The following is a 21830-nucleotide window of genomic DNA, read 5'->3' as shown; positions in this document are numbered from 1 at the left end:
TTATATATATATATATATAAAAAAACAAGGAACTTGGTAATAATGTACACTTTACAGAAGGGCAGAGTCAGGAAGACTGAAATGAAACCCAACACAGCAACGCCAATGGAAACGAGCTATAAACACCAACGGTCTGACACCGGGGCTGGGGGTGGCCCCGTGGGCAGCAGCTGGCCCAGAGAACCCGGAAAACGTCAAACCTCAAACCTATTCTGCATAAACTGTTGTTTCATTTAACACCTAAAGGGAGACTCAACTGGGACCCAACTGGGAAGGTGGGGAGCAGCCCCCCGAGCCCCTCCGACTGCCAGCCAAGCCTGCGGCACCCCCCAACACCCGCAGGCACTTCCTCTGCGCCGCTGGAGCCGCTGCGGGCCCCGGCCGTGCTGGGAGCCCGGCTGTGCCGGGCCGGCCGAGGCTGGAGGTAGGAGCAGCCAGCGGGACACTCCTCCACGGGTGGGATGTGGGGCTCTCCAAAGCACCCCGACCCCGCCAGTCCCCAGACCCGTGGCTGTATGTGGCTCTGTGACGGGTGCGGGGTGGGTCCATCAACCCACCTTGTCCCTGCGGAGTGTGCCGTGCCACGCGGCCCCGTCTCCTTCCAAACACAACAAAGAGTGGAAGAAAAATGAGTCAGACAACAAGAGCAGGCTGGGGCCACTGTGCTGCCAGCACCTGAACCGGGCCGAGAGCAGCCAGCACCGCCTTTCCAACTGGGTACAGCGGGATGGGGAAGAAAAGGGGTAAGAAAACAAAACCCAAAACAACAGCTTTCAAACAATTGCTTTTTACAGTATGTACAGAGCCCAGCAGGCAGAGCATCCCCGTACAGCGGCCCTCGGGGCCGGGTGCGACACGGACACACACAACTGAGACCGATGGCCCCCGTGCCCCCGGCCGGGCAGCGGGAGAGGCGGGGACACAGCAGGGGCGGCCCGGCCGCTGCGGGGCCGAGGTAGAGTGTCGGCCTGGGGTGAGCCGCTCTGGGGCTGGGGGCAGAGGACCAGAAAGCCCCTGTCCTCAGAGCTGGGAGCAGCCAGGAGTGGGGACCATCTTCCTCCAGGAGCTGGTGCCCCCAGCCCTGGTACGAGGCTGGAGCGGGGACCGGCATGGCCCCACATGCCTCTGGCAGAACCTAAGTGTGCTTGTTTCTTGCTGCGCCCTGCCTGCGGCCTGGGGAAGCTGCCCTAAAAGCAAAAGGTGGATGAAAAGAGGAGCCACAGCCCCCCACAGCAGGATGTGCTGTCCCAGGGTTTGGGGGGCACTCGCCGTGACAGTGGGGCAGAGAAAAGGCTGGGATCTGCAGAGCTGCAGCTCCGAAACCAAAGCAAAAGCCACAGGCAGGAGCTCCAGGCAGGTCTGGACCGTGCACAGCCTGGGGGGCCCTGGCAGCCTGTGGGGTGACAGACACAGCCCCCAGCTCTGTCCCCTGCTGCCCCCCAGCCCCACAGAGCCCCAGCCCCCAAGGGCAGAGGCTGCTTTGCTGGGGCCAAGAGCTTCCCCAGCCCCACTCTGGCCATTGGCCATGTGCTGGCGGCTCCTGCCCACAGGCAGAGTTGTGGGTGCTGTGGGGTGCAGGACCAGATGAGGGACTGGGAGAGCCCCACAGCTGCTTCCAGCCAGGCTGCCACCCACCCGCCTGGCTCATACCAGCCCCCTGACACCCGCCAAGGCTCTGTGAGCCAGTCCTTCCTTCCTTTCCTGAGACTGTGGCCACACGGCAGGCTCGGCCCCATGTTCCAAGTCCCCGCCTGCCCCCAGTCCTATCGTGAAGCAGCAGCTCACAGAGACACGGCAGGGTCCCAAATTCATCAAGAAACCTCAGTGCTTCTGTTTCCTCTTCATATGCACCAGGCAGGTGAGTCGCCTCCATCCCAAGTGCTGGTGCTCAGTAGAATAAATATATCCGCAGGTACCAGCTCACCCACTCCCCAAAGAGGGGTGGGGTGGGGAGTCAGTGTGTGTCCGACGAGGGGAGAAGACAGAGTCTGCCTCAGATCACGGCAGGAACGTCAAGCAGTACAATTAACACCATTCAACTGATGTCTAAAGGAGTCTCCAGCACTTCTCCATGTGAGCCAGTCACACGTCTTGTACATCCCAGGCATCCCGGTGTGTCACATCCTGCCACGACCCAAGGGCAAGTCAGCTCCCGAGAGCCCCAACAGCCACGGGCAAACCCTAAACCCTCGAGGGCATCCCGTGAGCGCCCAGCCCGGCCACCTCCGGCCCAGCCCGGCCGCGCACGTGGAGGTGCGGCAGGAGCGGAGCCTTACCGTTCTCACCTCCGGGGAGGCGGGTAGAGGGAGGGAGCGGAGCCTTGCTGGCTGGCAACGATGGCTGTGGAGGAGAGACCTGCCGGGGAGAAGAGGCGTCAGGAGCCGGTAGGCAGGGCCCTCGGGGACAGTGTGAGGGTCCCGTGGCCCAAGGGCAGGTGCAGCTCCCCCCCAGCCCGGCCCCACTCTCACCTGTTGCATAGGGCAGGTTGTACTGTGCTGGCAGCAGTGAGTACCCGAGGTGGTGGTGGTGGTGATGCGTGGAGAGCAGGCGCTGCGAGGGCGACGTGCGGGGCCGGTCGCCGCTCCTCTCCCCCGCAGCCGCTCCCCCGACGCTGCTGCAGCTGCCGCCGCCCCCCACCACCCCACAGCCACTGCGGTCCCGCTCCTGAGACGTCTTCTCGCTTATCTGGAGACGAGAAAGCAGACATGTGCTGAGGGACATGACCAACAACCCTGGGGCACATATTGGGATGTTCCCTCTGCCTTTGCCCAAAAGGTTCCCACCCAAAATGGGGTGGGATGGCCAAAAGCCATGTGGAGGACACAGGGCCTGTTTGAGGACCACTCTTTCCTCATTGTGTCCAAGCTCTGTCTCCCAGCTCAGCCCATGAGAAGCCACGGGATGGAGACAGCTCCCACATCCCACCTGCCAGCTCCAGGGCTGAGGACAAGTGTCACCTGGTTGCTGCAGCGCCTGATGATGCCCCAGCGCTGGGGCACAGGCTTGGTTGGTCAATCCCAAAGAATTCGTAATGTTGGAATGCATGGCTGCTGGTCCCCCACAGCAAGCAGAAACAGCAAATCCACATGACAAATGGAGCTGCTCCCACCTCATTATAGGATCTAGGGAGTATCCCACAGAGCTGGGAGAAGCCAGCGTCCTGCTGATGCTCACCGTGGGTGATTTGCTCTTGTAGTGGCTGGCATGCTGCTGCAGGATGTCCAGGGCCTTGGACTCTGAGCTGGATTTACAGCTCACACTGGGGCTGGCTCGGGACTTGTCACTGTCATCACTGCCGGATGCCTTGCTCCCATACGGAGAGAAGGAATAGCTGGAGGGTAGGTATGATCCTGGGGGAACAAGAGCAGTCAGGGCACCCAGAATATTCCAGCAGCACAGTGGGAGCATGTGGCTCTGTATGTGTGTGAGAGGATGTCCCACAGCCACCCCCCACCCGGAGAGCAGGGACAGCTGGGAATGGACAGCCCTGGAAGCCCCCGGCTCCCTACCTGGGTAATTCTGCATCATGACGGTGGGCATGGCACGGTAGCTGGGGTGGTTGGGGTCATACGACTGGCTGTAGGAGTAGCCGTGCATGTACGGGATGTAGGACTGATGCTGCGTGAGGGGTGAGGACACGGGGACGTGGACACTGGGCCTGGGGTCCTTCCCCACCATGCGAGCCTCCTCGGTGGGGGTCAGCTTGCACTCGGAGCTGGTGCTCTCCTTCCCATCCTCCTTGGACGAGGCTTCTTTGCTCCGATTTCTTTCTTCCTTCAATTTTCGGTCCCTCTCCTCTTTCCACCGCTCATCCTCTGTCTTGATGTCTGAGTACTTTGCTGGGTACACGTAGGTCCACATCCGGGGCTCAGCTTCCTGCAAGAACAGCCAGCCATCAGAACAGCTGCCTCCCCTTGGTCCTGCCTGTCCCAAAACCAGCCTGTTTGGAGGAAACTGGCAAACCCCATTCCCCTTCCCTGGGCTCTCATTGGCCCACCTGCGGCCTCCACTTCCCACAAGAACAGCCAATCACCAGAGCAGCTGCCTCCCCGCAGCCCCACCTGTCCCAAATCCAGGCTGGGTTTGGAGGAGACCAGCAAACTCCACTTCCCTTCCCTGGGCTCTCCCTAGCTCATCTGTGGCCTCACAGCCCCACCCTTTTTCTCTCATGGAGTCCCACCACAAGCAGAGGACAACACATGTTCTCTGAGGTGATGGCCCCAGCAAAGCCCAGTGAGCAGCCTCCTCCAGGAACAAACCCAAGGCTGGGCTGGCAGACAGGGCAGGGCATTACCTGTCTGTACCAGAGAACAGGGTCCACCTCCGCTTGCCGGCCACACTCGGAGCCAGCCTTCGTCTCAGCCGTCTCCTTCCCTAAGTGACCAGCCTCACTCAGCTTCACCTTGAGCCCCTCGGCGACCTGGCTGCTGGACAGCTTGGACGAGTCCTCCAGCTTGGGGATGATGACGGATTTGGCCATATCAGGACCTCCCTGCTCCTTGGGCTTGCTCAGCCCTGACTTGACGAGGTCCGTGAGGCTTGGGGCTTTGGTCAGCGTTGGGGGCATGGGTGGCTTCTGCTTCCATTCTTCTTTGAGCGCCGCCTCCCTCTCCTTCAAGCCCAGCTCCGCCTTCTTCTCCAGCCCTCGCTGCTGCTGCTGCTCCAGGCTCTGCCGCTGCTTCTGCTGTTCCTCGTACTGCTGGCGGTAGGCAGGGTTGGTGCTCAGCAGGTGAGCATGGTAGCCCTGCTCGCTGTAGCCGTAGGGCGGCACGTAGGCGTACTGGTTGTAGTAAAGGGACTGCATGTACATGTTGGGGCGCTGCTGGATGACCGAGGGCTGCTGGCTGGAGCCACTGCCGAGCTCTGCCTTCTTCTCTTCACACCCTTCACTCTTCACCTTCACCTCTGGGTTCTCCTGCTCCTCATCCTTCTTCAGCTTCAAGGTCTGTGTCTCGGCTGCAGACTGCCCGCCGGGGTTCAGGGGTCCTGGGCTAGCCTGGGGGTAGCCAGGGGAATAGTAGGTTTCAAAGCCTTGGTAGAAGGGAGACTCTTTGCTCTGCGGTTGTGGTGGGAAAAGAGCTTTTTTGGCGCCTTCCTTGACCAGCTGTTCTGGATCCTTTGCTTTCACGCTCTCCAACTTGCCCTCCCCATCCTCTCCAGCATCAGAGATGTCTGAGTAGGCTGGGCTGTTGGTCTTCACCGAGCTGGCCTCTGCCCCATTCTGGGTGACAACGTGCAGTGGCGTCAGGGGCTGGGCTGGGTTGGTGTTCTCCAGCCTGCTGGCCCCGCCGATGGAGGGACTGGGTGCGTTGTCGGTGAAGCTGTAGATTTTATCTGCCTCGGCCTTGATGCTGGCGAGCCGGCTCTGGTGGGGGTCAGATGAACCGTTCAGCAGCCCCTCGCCTTTCATCCCCAGCTCACTGGATTCCCCCCGGAAAGGGCTCTTACCTTCCTCCGCTCTGCAGGCTTTGCCAGGAGTCAAAGGGTTTTCCACCTCTTTGGGCTCTTTCTTCTTCTTGTCTTTCTTCTTCTTCTCCTTGGAAGGGGTGAGGGCAGGATTGACAGCAAAGGGCTCTCCCATCACTGTTGGCTTGGGCTGGATGGGTTTGAGCTGGGGGCTGTTGGGCATGGTCTGGACCACAGTTGTGGCGAGGCCAGCGGAGGAGCCGGGGCTGGCTGTGGTCAGCGTGGCAGTCTGGAAGGTGTAAATTGGCTGTGGGGGGATGGCTGGTGCAATGGGTCTGGCAGACTTCAAGCTTTTGGAAGGAACCTTCTCCTGTTTAGCACCAGAGGACTTCTTTGACTTGTCCTTATCAATGCATCGCTTCTCCAGAGAGTCAAAGTCATCATTACTCGTCTCATCGGCCACTGAGGGACCATCCTCAGAGCCATCATTGGACAGAGCACCCAGGTCTGTGTCCCCTTCCCCACCCACCTTCTTCTTGCAGGGGACCTTGGCGCTGAACTTGCTGGATGGGGAGGGGCTGTGCGGCTCCATCAAACGCACCTTGGGGGTGGCCGAGCGAGCAGGTGAGAGGGAGCCCTTCTGTGTCCCAGCAGCACCATTGCAGCTCCCGATGTCGGTATGCAGGGAGGGCTCCTCGCCATATTCGCTGTCCACATCCGCCTCTAGCTTGCTGTCATCATCCGTGTGTGCGTGGGCCTGGTGGTACTTCAGCCCATTGATATGCTTGTACTTCTTGTTACAGTTGGGGTGGGGACAGTCGATGAGGATGGGAGAAGGGCAGTTGCGCTCCAGGACAGCTGGCTCCACCTTGACCGTGGCAGGCGGCACTGTGGCCGAGCCCATTGAGTTTGTGCGGATGCGCTTGCTGCCCTTGGAGTCCTCCGAGCTGGAGTTCAGATCCATGTCGGAGAGGGGCTTGCTCTTCCGCTTGGTGACGGAGGAGGGACTGGCCTTCACGTCCTCGGCGGTGCCGCCAGGCGGGGTGCGGTGGTCCGAGGAGTTCTGGCTGCCCCGGCGCCCCTTGCTGTTGGCTCCCGCCCGGGTCTTGCTGCTGTTGCTGGTCCCCTTGCTGTCCGAGGCAGCGGCCGTCTCGTTGACTGGCGTGTTGCTGTTGGGGCGCATGCGCTTGCCCCTGCCCCGGCCATTGCGCATCTCCAGGTCACTGGTGGGAGAGTCACAGAACCTACAGGGAGGAGGACACAGAGGTTTTAACAGAGAGGTGGCTGTGCTGGGCTGTGCTGTCCCCAAGGCACAGTGGGGAACCTCTTACTCCCCTCACTACCAATCCCACAGGTTTCTCTCCCCACTGACCCATAAAGAGGAACCTGTGGGATGTGCTAAACTGTCTCCAGTCCCCAGAGCAAGGGATGTGTGATTGCAGGGGCAAAGAGTCATGGGAGCAGTTGGGTTGGGCAAGGCGGAGATGCCAACCTCTGTGGCAGCCCCATGGGCACAGGGCAGAGTGTCCCAGGCTCCATGGGGGCCATACAGGGCCAGATCTGCCCTCAGCACTAGGAGCCCACCAGAGCCCCCCACCCACTTACCGGGGAGGCGCCCAGTCATGCTGTGTGCAGTCCAGCAGTGTCCCCACGTACGTCTTGTTCCTCCAGGTGACGTTGACCACCAGCATCCCTGCAAGGCGAGGGGAAAGGGTCAGATGGGGACAGGTGTGATCCCACAGTGCCAGGAACCTGCCCCTCCAGACAGGCAGGAGGAAGAGATTAGCTCTAGATTTGAAGGAGAGTGGACAAGTGGTCATGGGCTCTCAGAAGAGATGAAACATTGGGCTCAGGGCTGGAGGGGCACCAAGATGGGAGTTGAAAACTCCCAGCTCATACCTTCCCTTGGCATGTCTCATCCAACCTCTCCTCCTGTTCCCTACTTTCATGGGATGTTAAAACCCAGTGACCCACAAAGGGCTGTGGGATTTCAGCCCTTCAGGGGGACCTGAAGATCAACATTGGCTCCATATGTGCTCAGGTAGGATAGGGAATGTGATCTCCAGGAAGAAAGAGCTGGGAAGACCCTGGGGGAAATGCAGAAAGCTCCTAGCAAGGCTATGGACCCTGCAGTGGAGCTGCAGACCCAGCAGGGTCTGAATGAACCAGCATGGCCTTGAACCTCATGACCCTCCAGAAAAAGCTGCTGCTGCCACTAGATGGCAAGCTTAGCCCAGCATTCCTGCTCAGGCGACAGTCCCTGGCAGGAAAACGCAATCCTGGCAGAATAACCCTCCGCTGCCCTGGGCCACTTTGCTTCAGCACCTCCACAGGAATCCCTCTGCCTTGTATTTCCATCTGGAGAACCATCCGTGGGGCCACACCCTCCCATCACGGAGCAAAGTCACTGGGCATTCAGAAAACCTTGGAGTTTCAGCTTTTCCACACTGATTCAGAAGAGGAACTGCCTGGCTCACACCACACTGAGGCCAAGGACCCTCAGTCCCTCTTCTGGGAGGCAGAGGGGTCTTCCACAGCACTCTCAGCATTGTGGTGTCTCCTCCTTGCCATGGATCACTCTGATTTCCACACAACTGGAGCACAGTCTGTTGTGCCAGGCACATTTATCCAAGCAAGGTAAAACTCGGGAACGCGTTTGCAAGGGTTGATGAGTGCAGCAAGATATACGGCCCTGGGAGATGGATGGAGCCGAGGGAGCCCGGAGCAGCTGCGCCTGAAGCATGTTTATAAATCTCAGCCCACATCCCCCGTTGTGCTATGCCAGCAGCCAGCTGCAGGCTTCAGCATGGATAATACATGGAGCCAAGGCCTGACACGTGGGGCTCCTTCAGAAAGAGAAATGAAATTCAGACCTTCTCTTTCTCCTTTTCCTCCTGGAAAATGTTGCGAGCAGATCATGGGAAGACACGGTGCCAGCACATGGCAAGAGCCACAACTGGCTCATCCCAGTGAGCAAGAGACGCTGGGTTCTGCCTTCCTCAACAAAGACATGGCCAGGCTGTGATTATGGAGACAACCTGAGGGAGAAACCAATGCTGGGAACCCACAGCCCCATGCATGGAAATATCAGTGGGAACAGTGGGATGCTGGTTCTAGGCATCCCAAAGAGGGCACATGGAATGTGGCCTTCTGTTCTTTCTAATGCAGCATTTTCTGGCAGGCAGGAGCCTGTCCCCCTTTCCTTAAAATCCAAATAAACTCCTGGCTGCCTCCTGCACACCAACCCAGCCCCAACATTCCCAGGACACCTCTGGAGAGCTGCTGTGGGATCCTCCCAGGAGCTGCCCAAGGACCTGGGAGCCACTGAGGAACATGCAGCACTAACCCAAGCCCCATCCCTCCCAGTCCCTCTGCTCTCCCTGCCAGTTCAATCCCTCTGAAGGCAGAGAAGACCACGTGAGCCACTGGAAGTTAATTGCATGGCAAACCACTGGAGTCTCTTGTGCATCCCGGGGCCAGTGTGTGATATTAGAAAGAAGTGCTGGCATTTTTCATTCTGACCACCACAGTCACACGAGAGAGATGAAAAGAGGAAGGGGCAAAACGAACTGGCACCGTGTCTCCTTCCCTGTTGGAACGCCAGACTTCCAACACACACCAGCCTATATTTAACCCGCTGCAACCAATCATACCAAATCCCCTCCTAATCCTCCAACAATAACCCAGGACAATTTAAACCCCAGGATAGATCCTAAGCAGCTTTTTTCACCCACTGTGTCCCCCTCCCACGGCAGGATGATGAGCAGGCATGACAAGGGCAGCAGTGAGGAAGCAATGTTTTCACATCTCCAAGAACACCAACACAGAAGGAATCCCACTTGGGTAACTCTCATCCCACCTGGTTTCATGGGAAGGTAACATCTTTGAAGCTCTTAAGGAATCAGTATCACCCAAATCTGGGTGCAAACCACTCAGCATCCTGCTCACCAAGTGCTCACATCAGAGTTGTATCCTGGCTGCAAAAATTAAGGGTTGGTGATGGTGCAAAGTGGCCATTCAGGAAGGCAGTGTATGAGAAAATCCTGGGATTATGTGTGCTGTGGGCACCAGGAGCCATTCTACTGGGGCACATTTCCCCCCTTTTCAAAGATGAATCCCCTAAGCCCAACCAAGAACATCTCTATGAACTCCTCCTCCACCTGCATACTTCCAGGATGCCCTGGCTTTGGGATGCCCCTTCTTCCATTAATTTCTTCCCCAGCTGCATCATCTTTAACATTATCTATGTCATTTCCCCTCCAGCTGCATTACTTTAAGGATGCTCCAGCTTTTCACTAAGCCCTGCCCATGTCAGAGATCCCACCTGACCTGTAGTGCCCAGGCTTTGGGACAACACCAAAGCTGTTCATGGCCACCATGCTCCTGCCAGGAGACAGGGGACACCACGGGGCTGTCCAGCATAATTGTCACCTCCCCCAGTGAGGAGAGATCACTCACCAATTCCCATCATGGGTAAAAGAGACTCACCCTGGGGAAACTAATTTAATTTATTACAGATCAAATCAGAGTAGGGTAATGAGAAATAAAACCAAACTTTAAAATACTTTCTCCTGACTTCGTCCCAGGCTCAGCTTTACTCCTGATTTCTAGATTTCTGCCCCCAAACAGCACAGGGGAATGGGGAATGGAGGCTGCTTTTTCTCCCCTTCCTAAATACATTATCCTGCCCTCATTGCTGACAGGCTCTGCCTTAGCTGACCTTGTCCAACATGGGAGAGTTTCTGGTGTCTTCTCACAGAGAAGTTCCCTCTATCAAAGCTCGACAGGCAACATGGTTTCCCCAGCAGGGCCAGAGGGAGACAGGATCATCCCATCATACCACGCAGGGATGGATGCTCAGATGGTGCATGACTGTCCTGGCCATCCAACTGCTTTCCAGGGACTGCAGCACAAAGATCACTGCCCTGGACTCCAGGAGAGAAGACTATGGCCTCTTCAGAGACCCGTTGGACAGAGCGCCATGGGACAGAGCGCTGGAGGGGAGTGGGACCCAAGCTGGGTGACATCTAAGGATCATTCCTTAATTCAGGAGCAATGTATCCCAACAAAGAGAATTCAGGTGGAAATGCCAGGAGGCCTGATGGATTAACAAGGAACTCTTGGAGAAACTCAAACACACAAAGGAAGCCTGCAGTTGGGGCAGCCCATAGCTAAGGGGTTCAGTGACTTGTTTGCCTTGATCTTCACCAGCAACATCTGCTCCAGCCACACCACCTGAGATGGAGGAGGCAAAGACAGGGAGAAGGAAGAACCACCTGTAAGACAAGTTCAAGGTGTGTAAGTCCAGGAGACCTGACAAGACCTCACAGTTCCCATGGGAGCTGGCAGAGGAAGCGTCTAAGCCACTATCCATTGCATTTGAGAAGTCTTCACTCTCACCCTCCCATCTTCTCCATTCTATCACTATCTATTGCATTTCCCTCCTGCTCCAAGCAAGGACATGTCCACTGGAATGTGCCAACCCTGGGCAGGCTTATGCTCCATCATACTCTCACAAGAAGTTTGCAAAAGGACAATCCAAATGTCTGGAGTACAGAAATCTGAGCCATGAGTAACCTGCCACTAAAATCCCAGCAAGGAGCTGGAGGAAGGGATGTACAGTGTGCTGACGTTTTCCAGGTGCTGCCACACCATGATCCTCATAGCTCAGAGGGTTTGTGTTTGTTTTGCTGCAATCAGCGCTGGTGTGGCACCGTGGGGAGGTGACAAGGTGACACAGTCCAAGCCAGGTGACACCAGCTTCACCGAGGGGGATAGAGGAGACCTGGCAGCTCCTGAGGCAGCCAAGGGAGCAATGCTTCTTGGTGTGATCAGATCACTTAATCTGTTCCTCAGTTCCTGAGGATCAGAATTACATAACAGCACCAGGGGAGCTCCCAAGACAGCTGCTCCCCACTCAAAGTGTCCTGATAAAACACATCCCTGTGCAAGCCAGGCTCAGCAAAGGGACAGTATCACCAGCATGGTCACAGGAGAGCACGAATATCAGTGTCACTACCAGCTAGACCAGTCCTTGGGCCAACACCAATCTGGAATGGTGGAGGAGAAGGGGGACCAAAAGCCTGGAACGAGATGGTTGGGAGCCCTCTGGGATACCTTTAGCAGGGCTCATGGACTCATGGCAGATTTTCTAGTGGGAGATGAGGACAAAGTTCGTTCAGAGAAGGACACCATCAACAGGTTCCCTGGAGCTTCATGCTCCCATCTCAGATGGACAGGTCCTTCTTGTCCAACATATCTTTCCAAGCATTGCCAGGCTTTTGGCTTTGGTTTTAGAAGCTTTTCTCCATGATTTTGCAGACTCACAGGAGAGGAGCAGGCTGGCTTCAGGGAGATCTTAAGAGTCCTCTCCAGTGCCTGAAGGGATCTCTAAAAGAAGGCTGAAGAGGAGCTTTTTGCAAGGCCAAGAAGTGACAGGCCAAGGAGTAATGGCTTTAGCTGAAAGAGGGGAGATTTAGATTGGATATTAGGAAAAAAACTCCTTCCTGGCAGGGTAGTGAGGCCCTGAACAAGTTTCCCAGAGAAGCTCTGACTGCCCCATCCCTAAAAGTGTTCAAGGCCAGGTTGGATGGGACTTTGAGCAACCTGGGCTAGTGTAAGGTGTCCCTGCCCACGGCAGGGGGCGGAACAAACTGGGCTTTAAGGTCCCTTTCAAACTAAATCATTCCTCAGTTCTGTGATTCTAAACTTGATGCAAGCCAAGAGCTGCTCCACTGCTCTGGGGTCCTTCCATGCAATCCAATGAGGCTGCTACAGCCCAAGGGGCAAGGGGAGAAATTAATCCCTCTGGAGATATTGAGCAGAGTCTCCAGACATGCCCTTGGTGTAGCTTTCTCCTCTGTATCCTTTGGGCAAGGGGAGATCGTTGCTGCATCCCTGAACATTTCACAAGCTCCAGCTTCTGACAGCCAGATCCAGTATCACCCTTGACTCCATCTTTGACAAGGGGAAGGCAGGGGAGAGATGCCAGGCAAAAACCAGGGCTGGCTCCCCCCCTGCCTTTACACTCAAGGACAAGAGATGCCGTGTGACCGGAGCCAAGGCACGCAGCAGACCAAAGACACCAAAGGCAGTATCAGGGCTCGCCTTTGTGCAGGACTGGATGTGAAATCCTTGTTCCCAACAGTGGCAACCATCAGCAGCTGGCAAAGACGCGTCCCTGTGTGAGTTCACTGAATTATCACAGACTAAAAAAATCCGGGCTGTGGGAAATCAGAGGACACCTCCAAGGCATGCTCAGAAATGGTGGCTGTGGAAGTGAGGGGTAATGCAGACAGACAGGCAGACAGGCATGGAGCTCACGGTGGGGTGAGGAGCAGGAGAAAAGAACAGCAACTGCTCCCATGGCAAGGCCTTTCAATCAGGAACTGGCAGGGAGGGATGTTTCTGTGCTCCCTGCCTCAGGGATGCTCAGTTCATCCATCCTGGCATGGCCACCATGACCCTCTCCTGATTTCCACCCAAAACCACCATACAAGGTCCAAGCTCTCCTCAGCTTTGCCAATGCCCATGGAGCTCTCCAACAGCCCTGGGATTTTCAGGGAACTCTGCAGCTCCACAGCTTTTGGGTTGAGGGAAGTCACACCAGGACAGCAGGCTGATGGGGCTGGGAAGATGGGGGAGCCTCACAAGTAAAGGATGCCAATGCTCCTCTGTGCTGCTGTGTCTCCCAAAATCCAGCCCAGCTGTGCCTCAGTTTCCCCAGCTGAAGGTGGTGTAGTCTACAAAGTGACCAGGCTCTTGCAGACACTGATCACGCAGTGCTGGGGAGGTGGTAGATTAGTGCAGACCTTCCATAGGTTTCTTTGGAGCAGATCCACCCTGCAGATCCCCTGGCCCTGGGATGTGCAGAGCAGGACTCCCGAACTCTCCTGTTTTGTGTTTCTTCTCACAGGTTTTACATGTGACATCCTTCTGCTTTGGAGCAGCAGAAAAAACACACTTACAGCTCCCAGCTGCCTCGAGGGTGATTTTTTTTCCATATGGAATGGGTGGTAAAGAAGAAGAGTGTGGAGATCCCCATCCCAAGCTAGACATCCCAGTCTTCTCTGGCATGGTCCATCCACTGTTCTCTTCCCAAACAGCTCAGGTGCTATTTCTCAATAAACTTTTTCCAAGGGGAATAACTTCAGTGTTCACACTGGCAGCCACTGCAGCATTTGGTCCTGCGCCAACCATGGTTTCAAAACCAGTTTGCCAGAAGGAAGAGAGAAAAGGAAAACTGGGCCCACCCCGACCTTCCCATGCATGGGACAAGAAGAGAACCTCTCTGGAAGCAGATAATGGGAATGGAGATTTCAGCTCAACTTCACCAATAATAAAGAGTCTCAGTGAGGAGCGGCTGGGATAAAGGCCAATAGCTTCATTCTCCAGACAAAACAGCAATGGAAGAGTGGGAGCAGATATCGAAGAGGAGCACATGGATGCCTGGCTGAGATGACCATCAACCAGCCTCCACCACCACTGCTCTCTCTCACCTTTGTGCTTCTGGACTGTTTCTGCTTCCAGACACAAACACAAGGAGCTCACCCCGTGCCTCACAAGGCAGAAACCTCCAGCATCCCACTCAGGCTAGAGGGAAGGCCAAGTTCCAGCGCTTGCCATGGGCCACTGAGCCACCTATTCATCCCTGCATTCCTTGGCAGAACCCCAAGAGAAATGAAAACCCATCAAAGGACCTGGGAAAGCAAACCAAGCTGTGCACGGATGAGATGAGCTCCAGTGGAAAAAAAGATTGGATTGGCTTGGCAAGAGAGACGAGAGGCTGATCTCCCACTGAGTCAATTTTGAGAGCTCCATTGGGGTTTTTTAATCCAGCAGGAGATTTCTGCCACCTCCCAGGGTTTGAGTGTTTTTGTGACAGACCTGCAGGTTGCCAAGCAAAAATGAAGTCAACTCTGTCGAATTCCCAGGCCGGCTGGCACGGCCTTTCCCCTGGCACCTCCGGAACAAGTCAGCTCTTGTCGAAGGGCAGAGAAATGGCAGCTTAGATTTTCGCCTGCTGTCTGGGCAAAGGGATAACGCAACACATGGGGCTGATGCAAGCACTGCCCCATTACTCCCTTTGCTGGACGGATTATGGACTGCTCTCACACAGCTCCTCTGTCCTGACCACGCAACTGGTGGCAGGAAAGCCGAGGACATGCCAAAGAACAACAGAGCAGGGACATGGGAAGGAAGGGACTGCCGCAACTATCCATGACGCTGTCAGAGAGCAAGAAGCTTGGTGACACTCACCGTCCTCCGTCTCCTGCCAGACGATGCCCTCCAGGTTCACGCTGGTGCCAGGCTCGCAGGGGCCCAGGCACTCGGGCTCGGTGGCCAGGGCCACATCGCAGGTGTTCACCCCCACCGAGCGGGTGCGTACCATGATCTGCTCACATGGCGACGAGATGTCGTTGTTGACCACAGGGACAAGAAGATGCAAGGGCAACACTGCGGGCGTAGAGACTGGAGATTCCATCTGTGGGGAAAAAGAGAAATGTGGTCACCGTCAGGAATACTGCTGGCAACACAGAAGGGAGAGCAAGTATCAACATACATTTACACTCCTGGAGAACCTCAAGCTCAGGACTGCCACCTTCAGTTCATGTCCCACAACCCATCAGAGGACAAGGACCTCACAGGGCTCTGCTGCCCTGGCGTGCCCATACCCATGTAACCCTGAGGAGCTCTGTAGTCACAGAGATCACACCCAAAAGTCCTTGTGCAGGAGGTATCTCTGCTCCTGCTTGAAAGAGCTCATGGCAAGTTCCTTCCCCGACGGCTTCTGTAATCATGCCCGGTGAGGATGCCTCTTGGCTACGGCTCAGATGTTAATGCAGGCAATGACTTTGGACCCGATGGCTCACTAGAAGAGCTTCTGCTCAACCGGCAGGACAGGACAAACGAGTAGCAGACTCCCTCCGGCACCCATCAAAACCAACATCCTTCTTCCAGAACTACCCTGTGATCACCTGCAGACACAGGCACTTGGATGATATCCCTCTTCCCTATGCAAGTATCTGCTTCAGAGCCTGATCCAGCCATTGTGCTCTCTTTGCACACAGAAACCAGATCCCACAGCCAGAGCAGGGCTTGGAAAGCCAACAAGCCAAGATGCCAAGTGGAAGCCCAGCCAAGCAACCCTGCTGCTGAGAAGCCAAGGTCCTTGGCCGCTCTGCCACGCAAGCAGATTACAGCAGTGTCAGGAGCAGGATGGCTGATGGGCTGATTCTGAGGCTGGCCAAGGCAAGGTGGAGACCTTCTCCTCCTTTGGGGTTCATCAGCCAAGCCAGCCATGGCCAGCCACCCCCGCGCCTTGGCTTGCAAGGACCTGCACCAAGGGGCGAGCGGCTCCACCTCAGCTTAGACGTCCTCTCTTCACCATTTGTGATCTTTAGACTCTGGGCTACCTCAGAACAGAAGCAGACTGAGGAAACTCATCACATCCACAGCAAGTGTTGACCTGAGTTCCAGTTTCAAGCAGGCAAAGATTCCTCTAGAGCACCCAGTTCTACTCCCAGACCCTTTAAGACTCTGCTGAGGGAAAACAACAGACCTGGAGAGCCCAAGTTTGTGGTTACCAAGTGTGGACACAGGCACCAGTCCACAATCCCTTCCAACCTTGCTGCTGTCTCCCATCCTGGTCCTGACCAGATGCCAAATTTGCCTGTTCCCTCTCTCACTCACACATCTCCATCCTTCAAACAAGGGAAACAACTCCAGCAGAATCTTGCACGTCCAACCCAGCCTGCCCCACCCAACAGGATGCCCACAACCACAGCAAGTGCCTGGAGCATCCCACCTCCCCACCAACTCCTGACCCACAGATTCTCTCCACATCCCCGGTGATACAAATCTCTAGGCAGAGGAGCAGAGAGGAGGATGTCACGTCCTGGCTCTGACAGAGCAAGTGGATTTGCTCTTCCAGAAGAACACAAAGCACTTTCTGTCTGCAGCCCTCTCCTTGTCCTGCATCCATCCTCTCTCTAGATGGCTCATCAGAGCAACATGCAGCCCACTTGGCACTAAAGATGGCCTGGAGGTCTCTAACAACAGTGGTTGGACTCCACAGTCCTCTCCCCAGCAGCACAGCTTGTCATCCACAACCACCTCCAATCTCCCAGCAACAGAACCAGCTCTCCCCGAGGAGCCCATCTCCAGACCACCCACCTCCAAGGCTGCCCTAGGATCAGTGGCCCAACTGCACCCCATGGGATTCAAGAAGGGTGGATTTGGCATAAAACCACCCCAAAAGGCTGTCAGAGGAGCTTCCAGAAGACTCCCACAGGAAAATCACCCCCCAAAACACAGCAACCTCATCAGCAGATCCAGGGCAAGATGCTCCAAGGAAGCGTGAGGCTTCTTTGAAGGGGCTCCTCAATGCCACATTCTGCAAACCACAAGTCAGTCTCCAGCAAAGGAAGAGCCAGGGAAGAACCAGGCAGGGCTGCCTGGCTTGGGTGGGCAGCAGGAAGAGCCCAGGGAGTGGCAGGGATCACTCGCCCCCATTGCCCGGGGAGTGGTGGCTGTGTGTGCACGTTGGAGACCTGCTGAGACCGTTCAGCTTCCTTCCACTCTGCAACAGAAACCACAGCGCAGCTCAGGAGCGTTTAATTACAGTTCCAGCTCTGCTAATTATCGCCCGGTCACATTCGTAATCTGCATTATGCCATGGTGCATAATAAGCAGCTCACTGAGATCTCTAATAAGCAAGGCGGCTTGATGGGATTTCATATCTCACCCTGCTCTGTAATAAACAGCCTCTTTCAGCAGCCGTGGGGAGACAAGGCGGCTCTCCTGCTCCCTTGCCCGAAGCTCCAGAGCAAAATAAAAAGGTTCAGGATGGTTCTTCAAGGGTGAGAGCAGGAGCAGAACCAAAAAAAGCTGAAAGACATGCTGGAGAAAAAGACACATAGATCAATCCCTGAAATTCACCTCCCCCTCTATGTGTGCCTTATCTCCTGTTGCCATGATCTTTTCACCCTCCTGCTTTCTGAGCAAGGTCAGGAGATGCAGGGTGGCTGGGAGAGCCCTACATACCATGGGGCAGCTCCTCGGGCTGCTCTACCCCTCGGAGGGAGAGCGGGAGCCCGGGGCAATGCTGGCCTGAGGGTGGTGGGCAGCACTCACGCCCTACAGCAGTGCATTTCACATCACCTCCAGGGCTGTGCTAGCCAAGATCCCCGGCTCCAAAAATGAGCCTTGTACCTTATGGCCACCCCCCACACCACTTTTGGGCCCTAAATACCCCTTGCAGAAATAAAATTTATTTCTCTTTCTATGCTGGGTAGGCTCTAAGATTAAATACTGGCTGCACTCTCCCTGCTGGGGGAACCTGGTGTGCCTGCAGCCACCCCTGTGGGAGTTACATGGGGTGAAGCTTCTGTGTGCCAGCGCTGGCCATCCGTGTCCGCCCGCCGTTGCCTCCTCTAATGAAAGCCCTTTGTGTTTCTGGCGGAGGCTTTCCCATCACGAGGAACGTGCTTTCACCACCGCCGAGGACAGAAGTGGAACGGAGCCAAGCCTGGGCGGCAGCGGCCAACACAGCCTCTGCTCGCTGGGGGAAAAGCAAATCCACCGAGAGTCCAAAGTGATGCCAGGCTCTGGGGGATAATTAAAACCTACCCCTCGTTACAGCCCCCCAGGAAGGTGGAATGGGGTCCCACAGGAAGGGAAGGACGGCAGAGGGTGCTGGCATGGAGAGATGCACACAGAGCAGTGCCTGCCATCTTAGCAGCGCTGGTTCCTTAGCATCAGCGGCCCTCAAGGGGACATCACAGCAGCAATTATTAACGAGAGAGTGAGAAGAGGGCAAACCAGAAATAAAAACAACCCACTGGTTTTAATGCCACTCCCTGGACCATCCAGACCACCCATTCATATTTATGAGAATTTAGGTTTGTCTCCAATAATAAAAGTCAGGCAAGAAAAATGCATTTTGGAGCGATAAAAGCCAAAAGCAAAACGTCCCAAGAAGAGCAACTAGCAGAGATATCTGTGGTGCATTTCCAAGGGTATAGAGGGTGTGAAGGTGTAGGGCACCCCCAGAACTGCACCCCATCTGTCAGTCAGAACTCAGGCTGAGACCACCAAAGCATCTGAGATGGTCAGGCTCCAGTGTATCCCCAAACGAAGAAGCTATGCAGCACATGTACCATTTTTCTCACCTACAAGGTCCTTTCACTCCTGCAGACACAGAGACAAGAAAAGCCAAGAGGGAGCCTTGTTACTAGTCACAAACTCATGACTCTGTGTGTCAGGAGACAGAACATGGACCAAAGGTGTTCCATCACAGGAGCATTGCTCTCAACATGTCCCATGCCACTGATCAGCCCAGCTCAACCCTTTGGAGTTTTGGTGTTCTCACTCCTGTTCTGGTCTGTCACTACACACCTCACAGCTTTGCTTTTTCAGAGTAGGAGCTGGGAATGTTAGCTTGCAGCTCCCTGGTGAGAGACCCCCAGGGAGCAGATCCACCCAGGTGACAAGCATCTTCGGTAGGCATCTCTAGACCCCAAAACCACAGCACCACAGTGCCTCTTCCCTAACCTTGGAAGGAATTTAGAAGAGTCTTCTCCAACCTGACCCTCAAAGCTGGGTATGCAGAGCCTGAAAACAAAATCCCTTTGTTGGCTCTGGAGCCCACTACGTCTATGATTCCATCTTAAATCCACCTGCAAGAAGAGCTCCCAGTCACGTGCCCCAGCAACATCATCCCAACACACTGTAGGTACTTAACCCACGTGCAACAGGCTCCAGAAGATCCCCTCCCCAAACAGTGCAGGTACCACTTAACACTGACTGTTTGCTGGCTGGATTTCTCCAGCAAGAAAGAGCTTCTAACAAACACCCACATGCAGGGAAATAATGGTGGCACAGGCGTCAGGTCCAAGGATGGAGCCGGGAGTGTGGTCTGGAGCACTGATCCCAATGCTGTTGGCCCACTGCTCTCCCCTCTTGATATAGCAGGAAGTTGAGATTGCTGACATCAAGATGAGAAAAAAGGATTCTGTTCTAGACAAAAGTCTCCATTCCCTGGATAAACACAAGCTCAAATAAACAAAGTCAGTTATTTCTACAGGCCACAGGAACACTTGGGGAATATATTGGGTTCCTTAGCTGGCAAATCTGAGCCCACACAGCAACAGGGCAGTTGCTCCAAGAAAAAGGGATTGACATTTGTGACAGCCCCCCCTTACCAAGAAGCAGTAAATGCCACAAGGAAGGATTAATGCTTCCATGTGCTTCCATCTGTGCAGAATGGAGTGGGCTCAGCATCACACTCCCTGAGTTCACTCTCTAGAGAAGCCAAGTGAGCGTGGGACCTCCTGGCCAGCACCACCACCAAAGAGCCAGGCAATTCAGATGGGAAGTAAGGATTTTAAGGAGCGGAAGTCCCAGTTTCCCAGCCCCAGGGGAATTAGCATCCCGCTAAAAACATGCCAAGAGAGGCCAAATCTCCATCACTCTCCTTCACAACTTGTTCCCAGTGCTCATCACCATCTGCTTCCACCCATCAGACTTGGGATTTATGGCATCTCCCAGCTGTGGGGCTGTTGATGCCAAGATGTAATGGGAATGCTCTACCTACAAAAGGTGCCTCCATCTCCTTTCCTGGCCATGCCAAACACCTGTGCTCCAGCTTGAGATTCAGGAGGGGGTTTGCCTGCATCCATGCAAACACCTTCCTTGGCCAGCAAGTCCCTGCAGAATGGCCAGAGCAGATGGTGGCCAAATGGATGGCACAATGCAGCACAATGCTGGGGCTGGCAGCACATTCCCAACTCAGATTCATTTTTATCTGGACACTTTGGGGTGGATCTGGCTGAGGAAGTCTGTTCTGGCCACAGGTGAGTGGGCCACAGGAACCAAACTCTGGAAGAGGATTATCTGCATAAAGCTCACAGCCCCACGACCAGCACCACCAAAATCAGACCTGGTCACAGTTAATGGAAATATCGTGGTGAGACATCTCACCCAGTGACGCTGGAGGTACAACCTCCCACCATGCCAGCGGTGGGGGACTGATCCAAGTACCCAGACAGCCGGATGCTATCAACCTCAGCCACACTGCTGGAGAAATGCAAATACAACCCAGCATGACTTACAACAAGCTGCTTTCTCTCTGCAGAGGAGAGGGGAATAAAATCACTGCTTGAACAGAGCCTGTCTTATCTCAGTGCTTGCAGCGTTTTGAGATCAAGAGGAGGCAGACACCGCAGAGGCATAGTCTTGCATATTACCGTGTCTTCAATAAAGCCAGGAATAGTATCCAAGGCAGACGTGCTGGCACCAAGTCACCTGCTCCAACCACTTACAAGACTATCAGATCTGCTCCTAGAAGGGAAAAAAAGGTGTCTCCAGCAGGAGAGACGTAGTGAAGAGCAGTGATGAAAGGGGACAGGTGACATAAGTGAGAGACATAGGAAAGAAATCCAAGCTGGGACCTCTGTGCATCAGTCCCACCACATGTCATTGGGTCTCCATTTAGCCATCATCAACCACTGATATCCCACAGATGGGCCACAGGTCTCCTCATTTAATGAATTAAAATGTGAAGCAGCTCAGTTGGTGGGGAAACAGGGAAAGATCCCATGTAGAAAAGCACTGGAGATGCATCTAGGTCATGGGAGAGCAGAGATGATTAGAAACATAGAGCCTGATCACGGATGGCTATGAGCATCCTTCAAAGACCAATCCAGCCTCCAGCTCCTTCTTCAGCACTGCTGCTGCCATGGTCACCAGCCATCCTCACCTCTGGCAGTGCTGCCTGAGCAGGAAAGCTCTGATGACAGCAAGTGACTTCCCACTGGGAACCCAGGTCTCCCATCACACCCCACAACCTGCACCCACCCTTCTGTTAACACAGCCAACCATCACAAATGCGTGGTTGGCTTCTCATATTGCTGCTTCCTACATCTCCACCCTCCAGCATCCCCTGCACCTCTGACACCAGCCATGTCTCCTGCAAGTCAGGTTTCTATGTGGAAGAACCACTGTGAGGGAAAGTCTAGCTTTTGCTTATTTTCTTTCCAACAAAATAACCAGGCAGCTGCACCCGAGGACCCGAGCAGTGCTCAATAGCTGCCATTAACAGCACTTGCTGACCAGCACATTTAAGCAGGCAAAGGAAAACATAAAAGGTTTCACAGTGCCTCAGTGCATCAATCTCCTGGAAGGAGGATACAAATCTATGAGACCTTTCACAAACCACTGGCAGCTCCAGCCACTGTTAAGAGCCATCTGATAACCACCAGCTGCACAAACCTGGCCAAATGACACAGAGGTTGAAACAGCCAAACTACAGACATCCCTAAAACCTGAATCTGCAAGGCAGGCATGAGAAATCAGATGAAAAAACAGGATTTTCATGGCAAGTGGCTTTAACTTGCCTAGAGGGTCTGCCTTGTGCTACAACA

The 21830-nt window shown here is 55.0% G+C and overlaps 1 protein-coding gene across 4 annotated transcripts in view; it reads right to left on the bottom strand.

Annotated features, from left to right (window-relative positions):
- Positions 1-771: 771 nt before the first annotated feature.
- Positions 772-21830, bottom strand: part of ZNF609 (zinc finger protein 609) — a 64802-nt gene continuing 43743 nt past the window's right edge. For 2 of the 4 annotated variants that reach the window (XM_041418330.1, XM_041418334.1), the window contains exons 3-10: positions 14665-14890; positions 7012-7099; positions 4295-6650; positions 3510-3876; positions 3175-3350; positions 2469-2685; positions 2286-2355; positions 772-2124 (exon numbers count right to left, since the gene is read on the bottom strand). In XM_041418330.1, coding sequence (XP_041274264.1) covers positions 2118-2124; positions 2286-2355; positions 2469-2685; positions 3175-3350; positions 3510-3876; positions 4295-6650; positions 7012-7099; positions 14665-14890 — 3507 coding nt within the window. In that variant the 3' untranslated portion in view covers positions 772-2117. Of the gene's footprint in view, positions 2356-2468; positions 2686-3174; positions 3351-3509; positions 3877-4294; positions 6651-7011; positions 7100-14664; positions 14891-21830 lie in introns of all 4 variants that reach the window. The other 2 variants (XM_041418333.1, XM_041418331.1) reach the window with 2 other exon arrangements.

Source organism: Onychostruthus taczanowskii, unplaced genomic scaffold (assembly GCF_017590055.1).
Source record: "Onychostruthus taczanowskii isolate IOZ18803 unplaced genomic scaffold, ASM1759005v1 scaffold6, whole genome shotgun sequence".
In the NCBI taxonomy this organism is placed as follows: Eukaryota; Metazoa; Chordata; class Aves; order Passeriformes; family Passeridae; genus Onychostruthus; species Onychostruthus taczanowskii.
The sequence above is the reverse complement of the archived record's forward strand: the minus strand, read 5'-3'. Positions and strand labels throughout refer to the sequence as shown.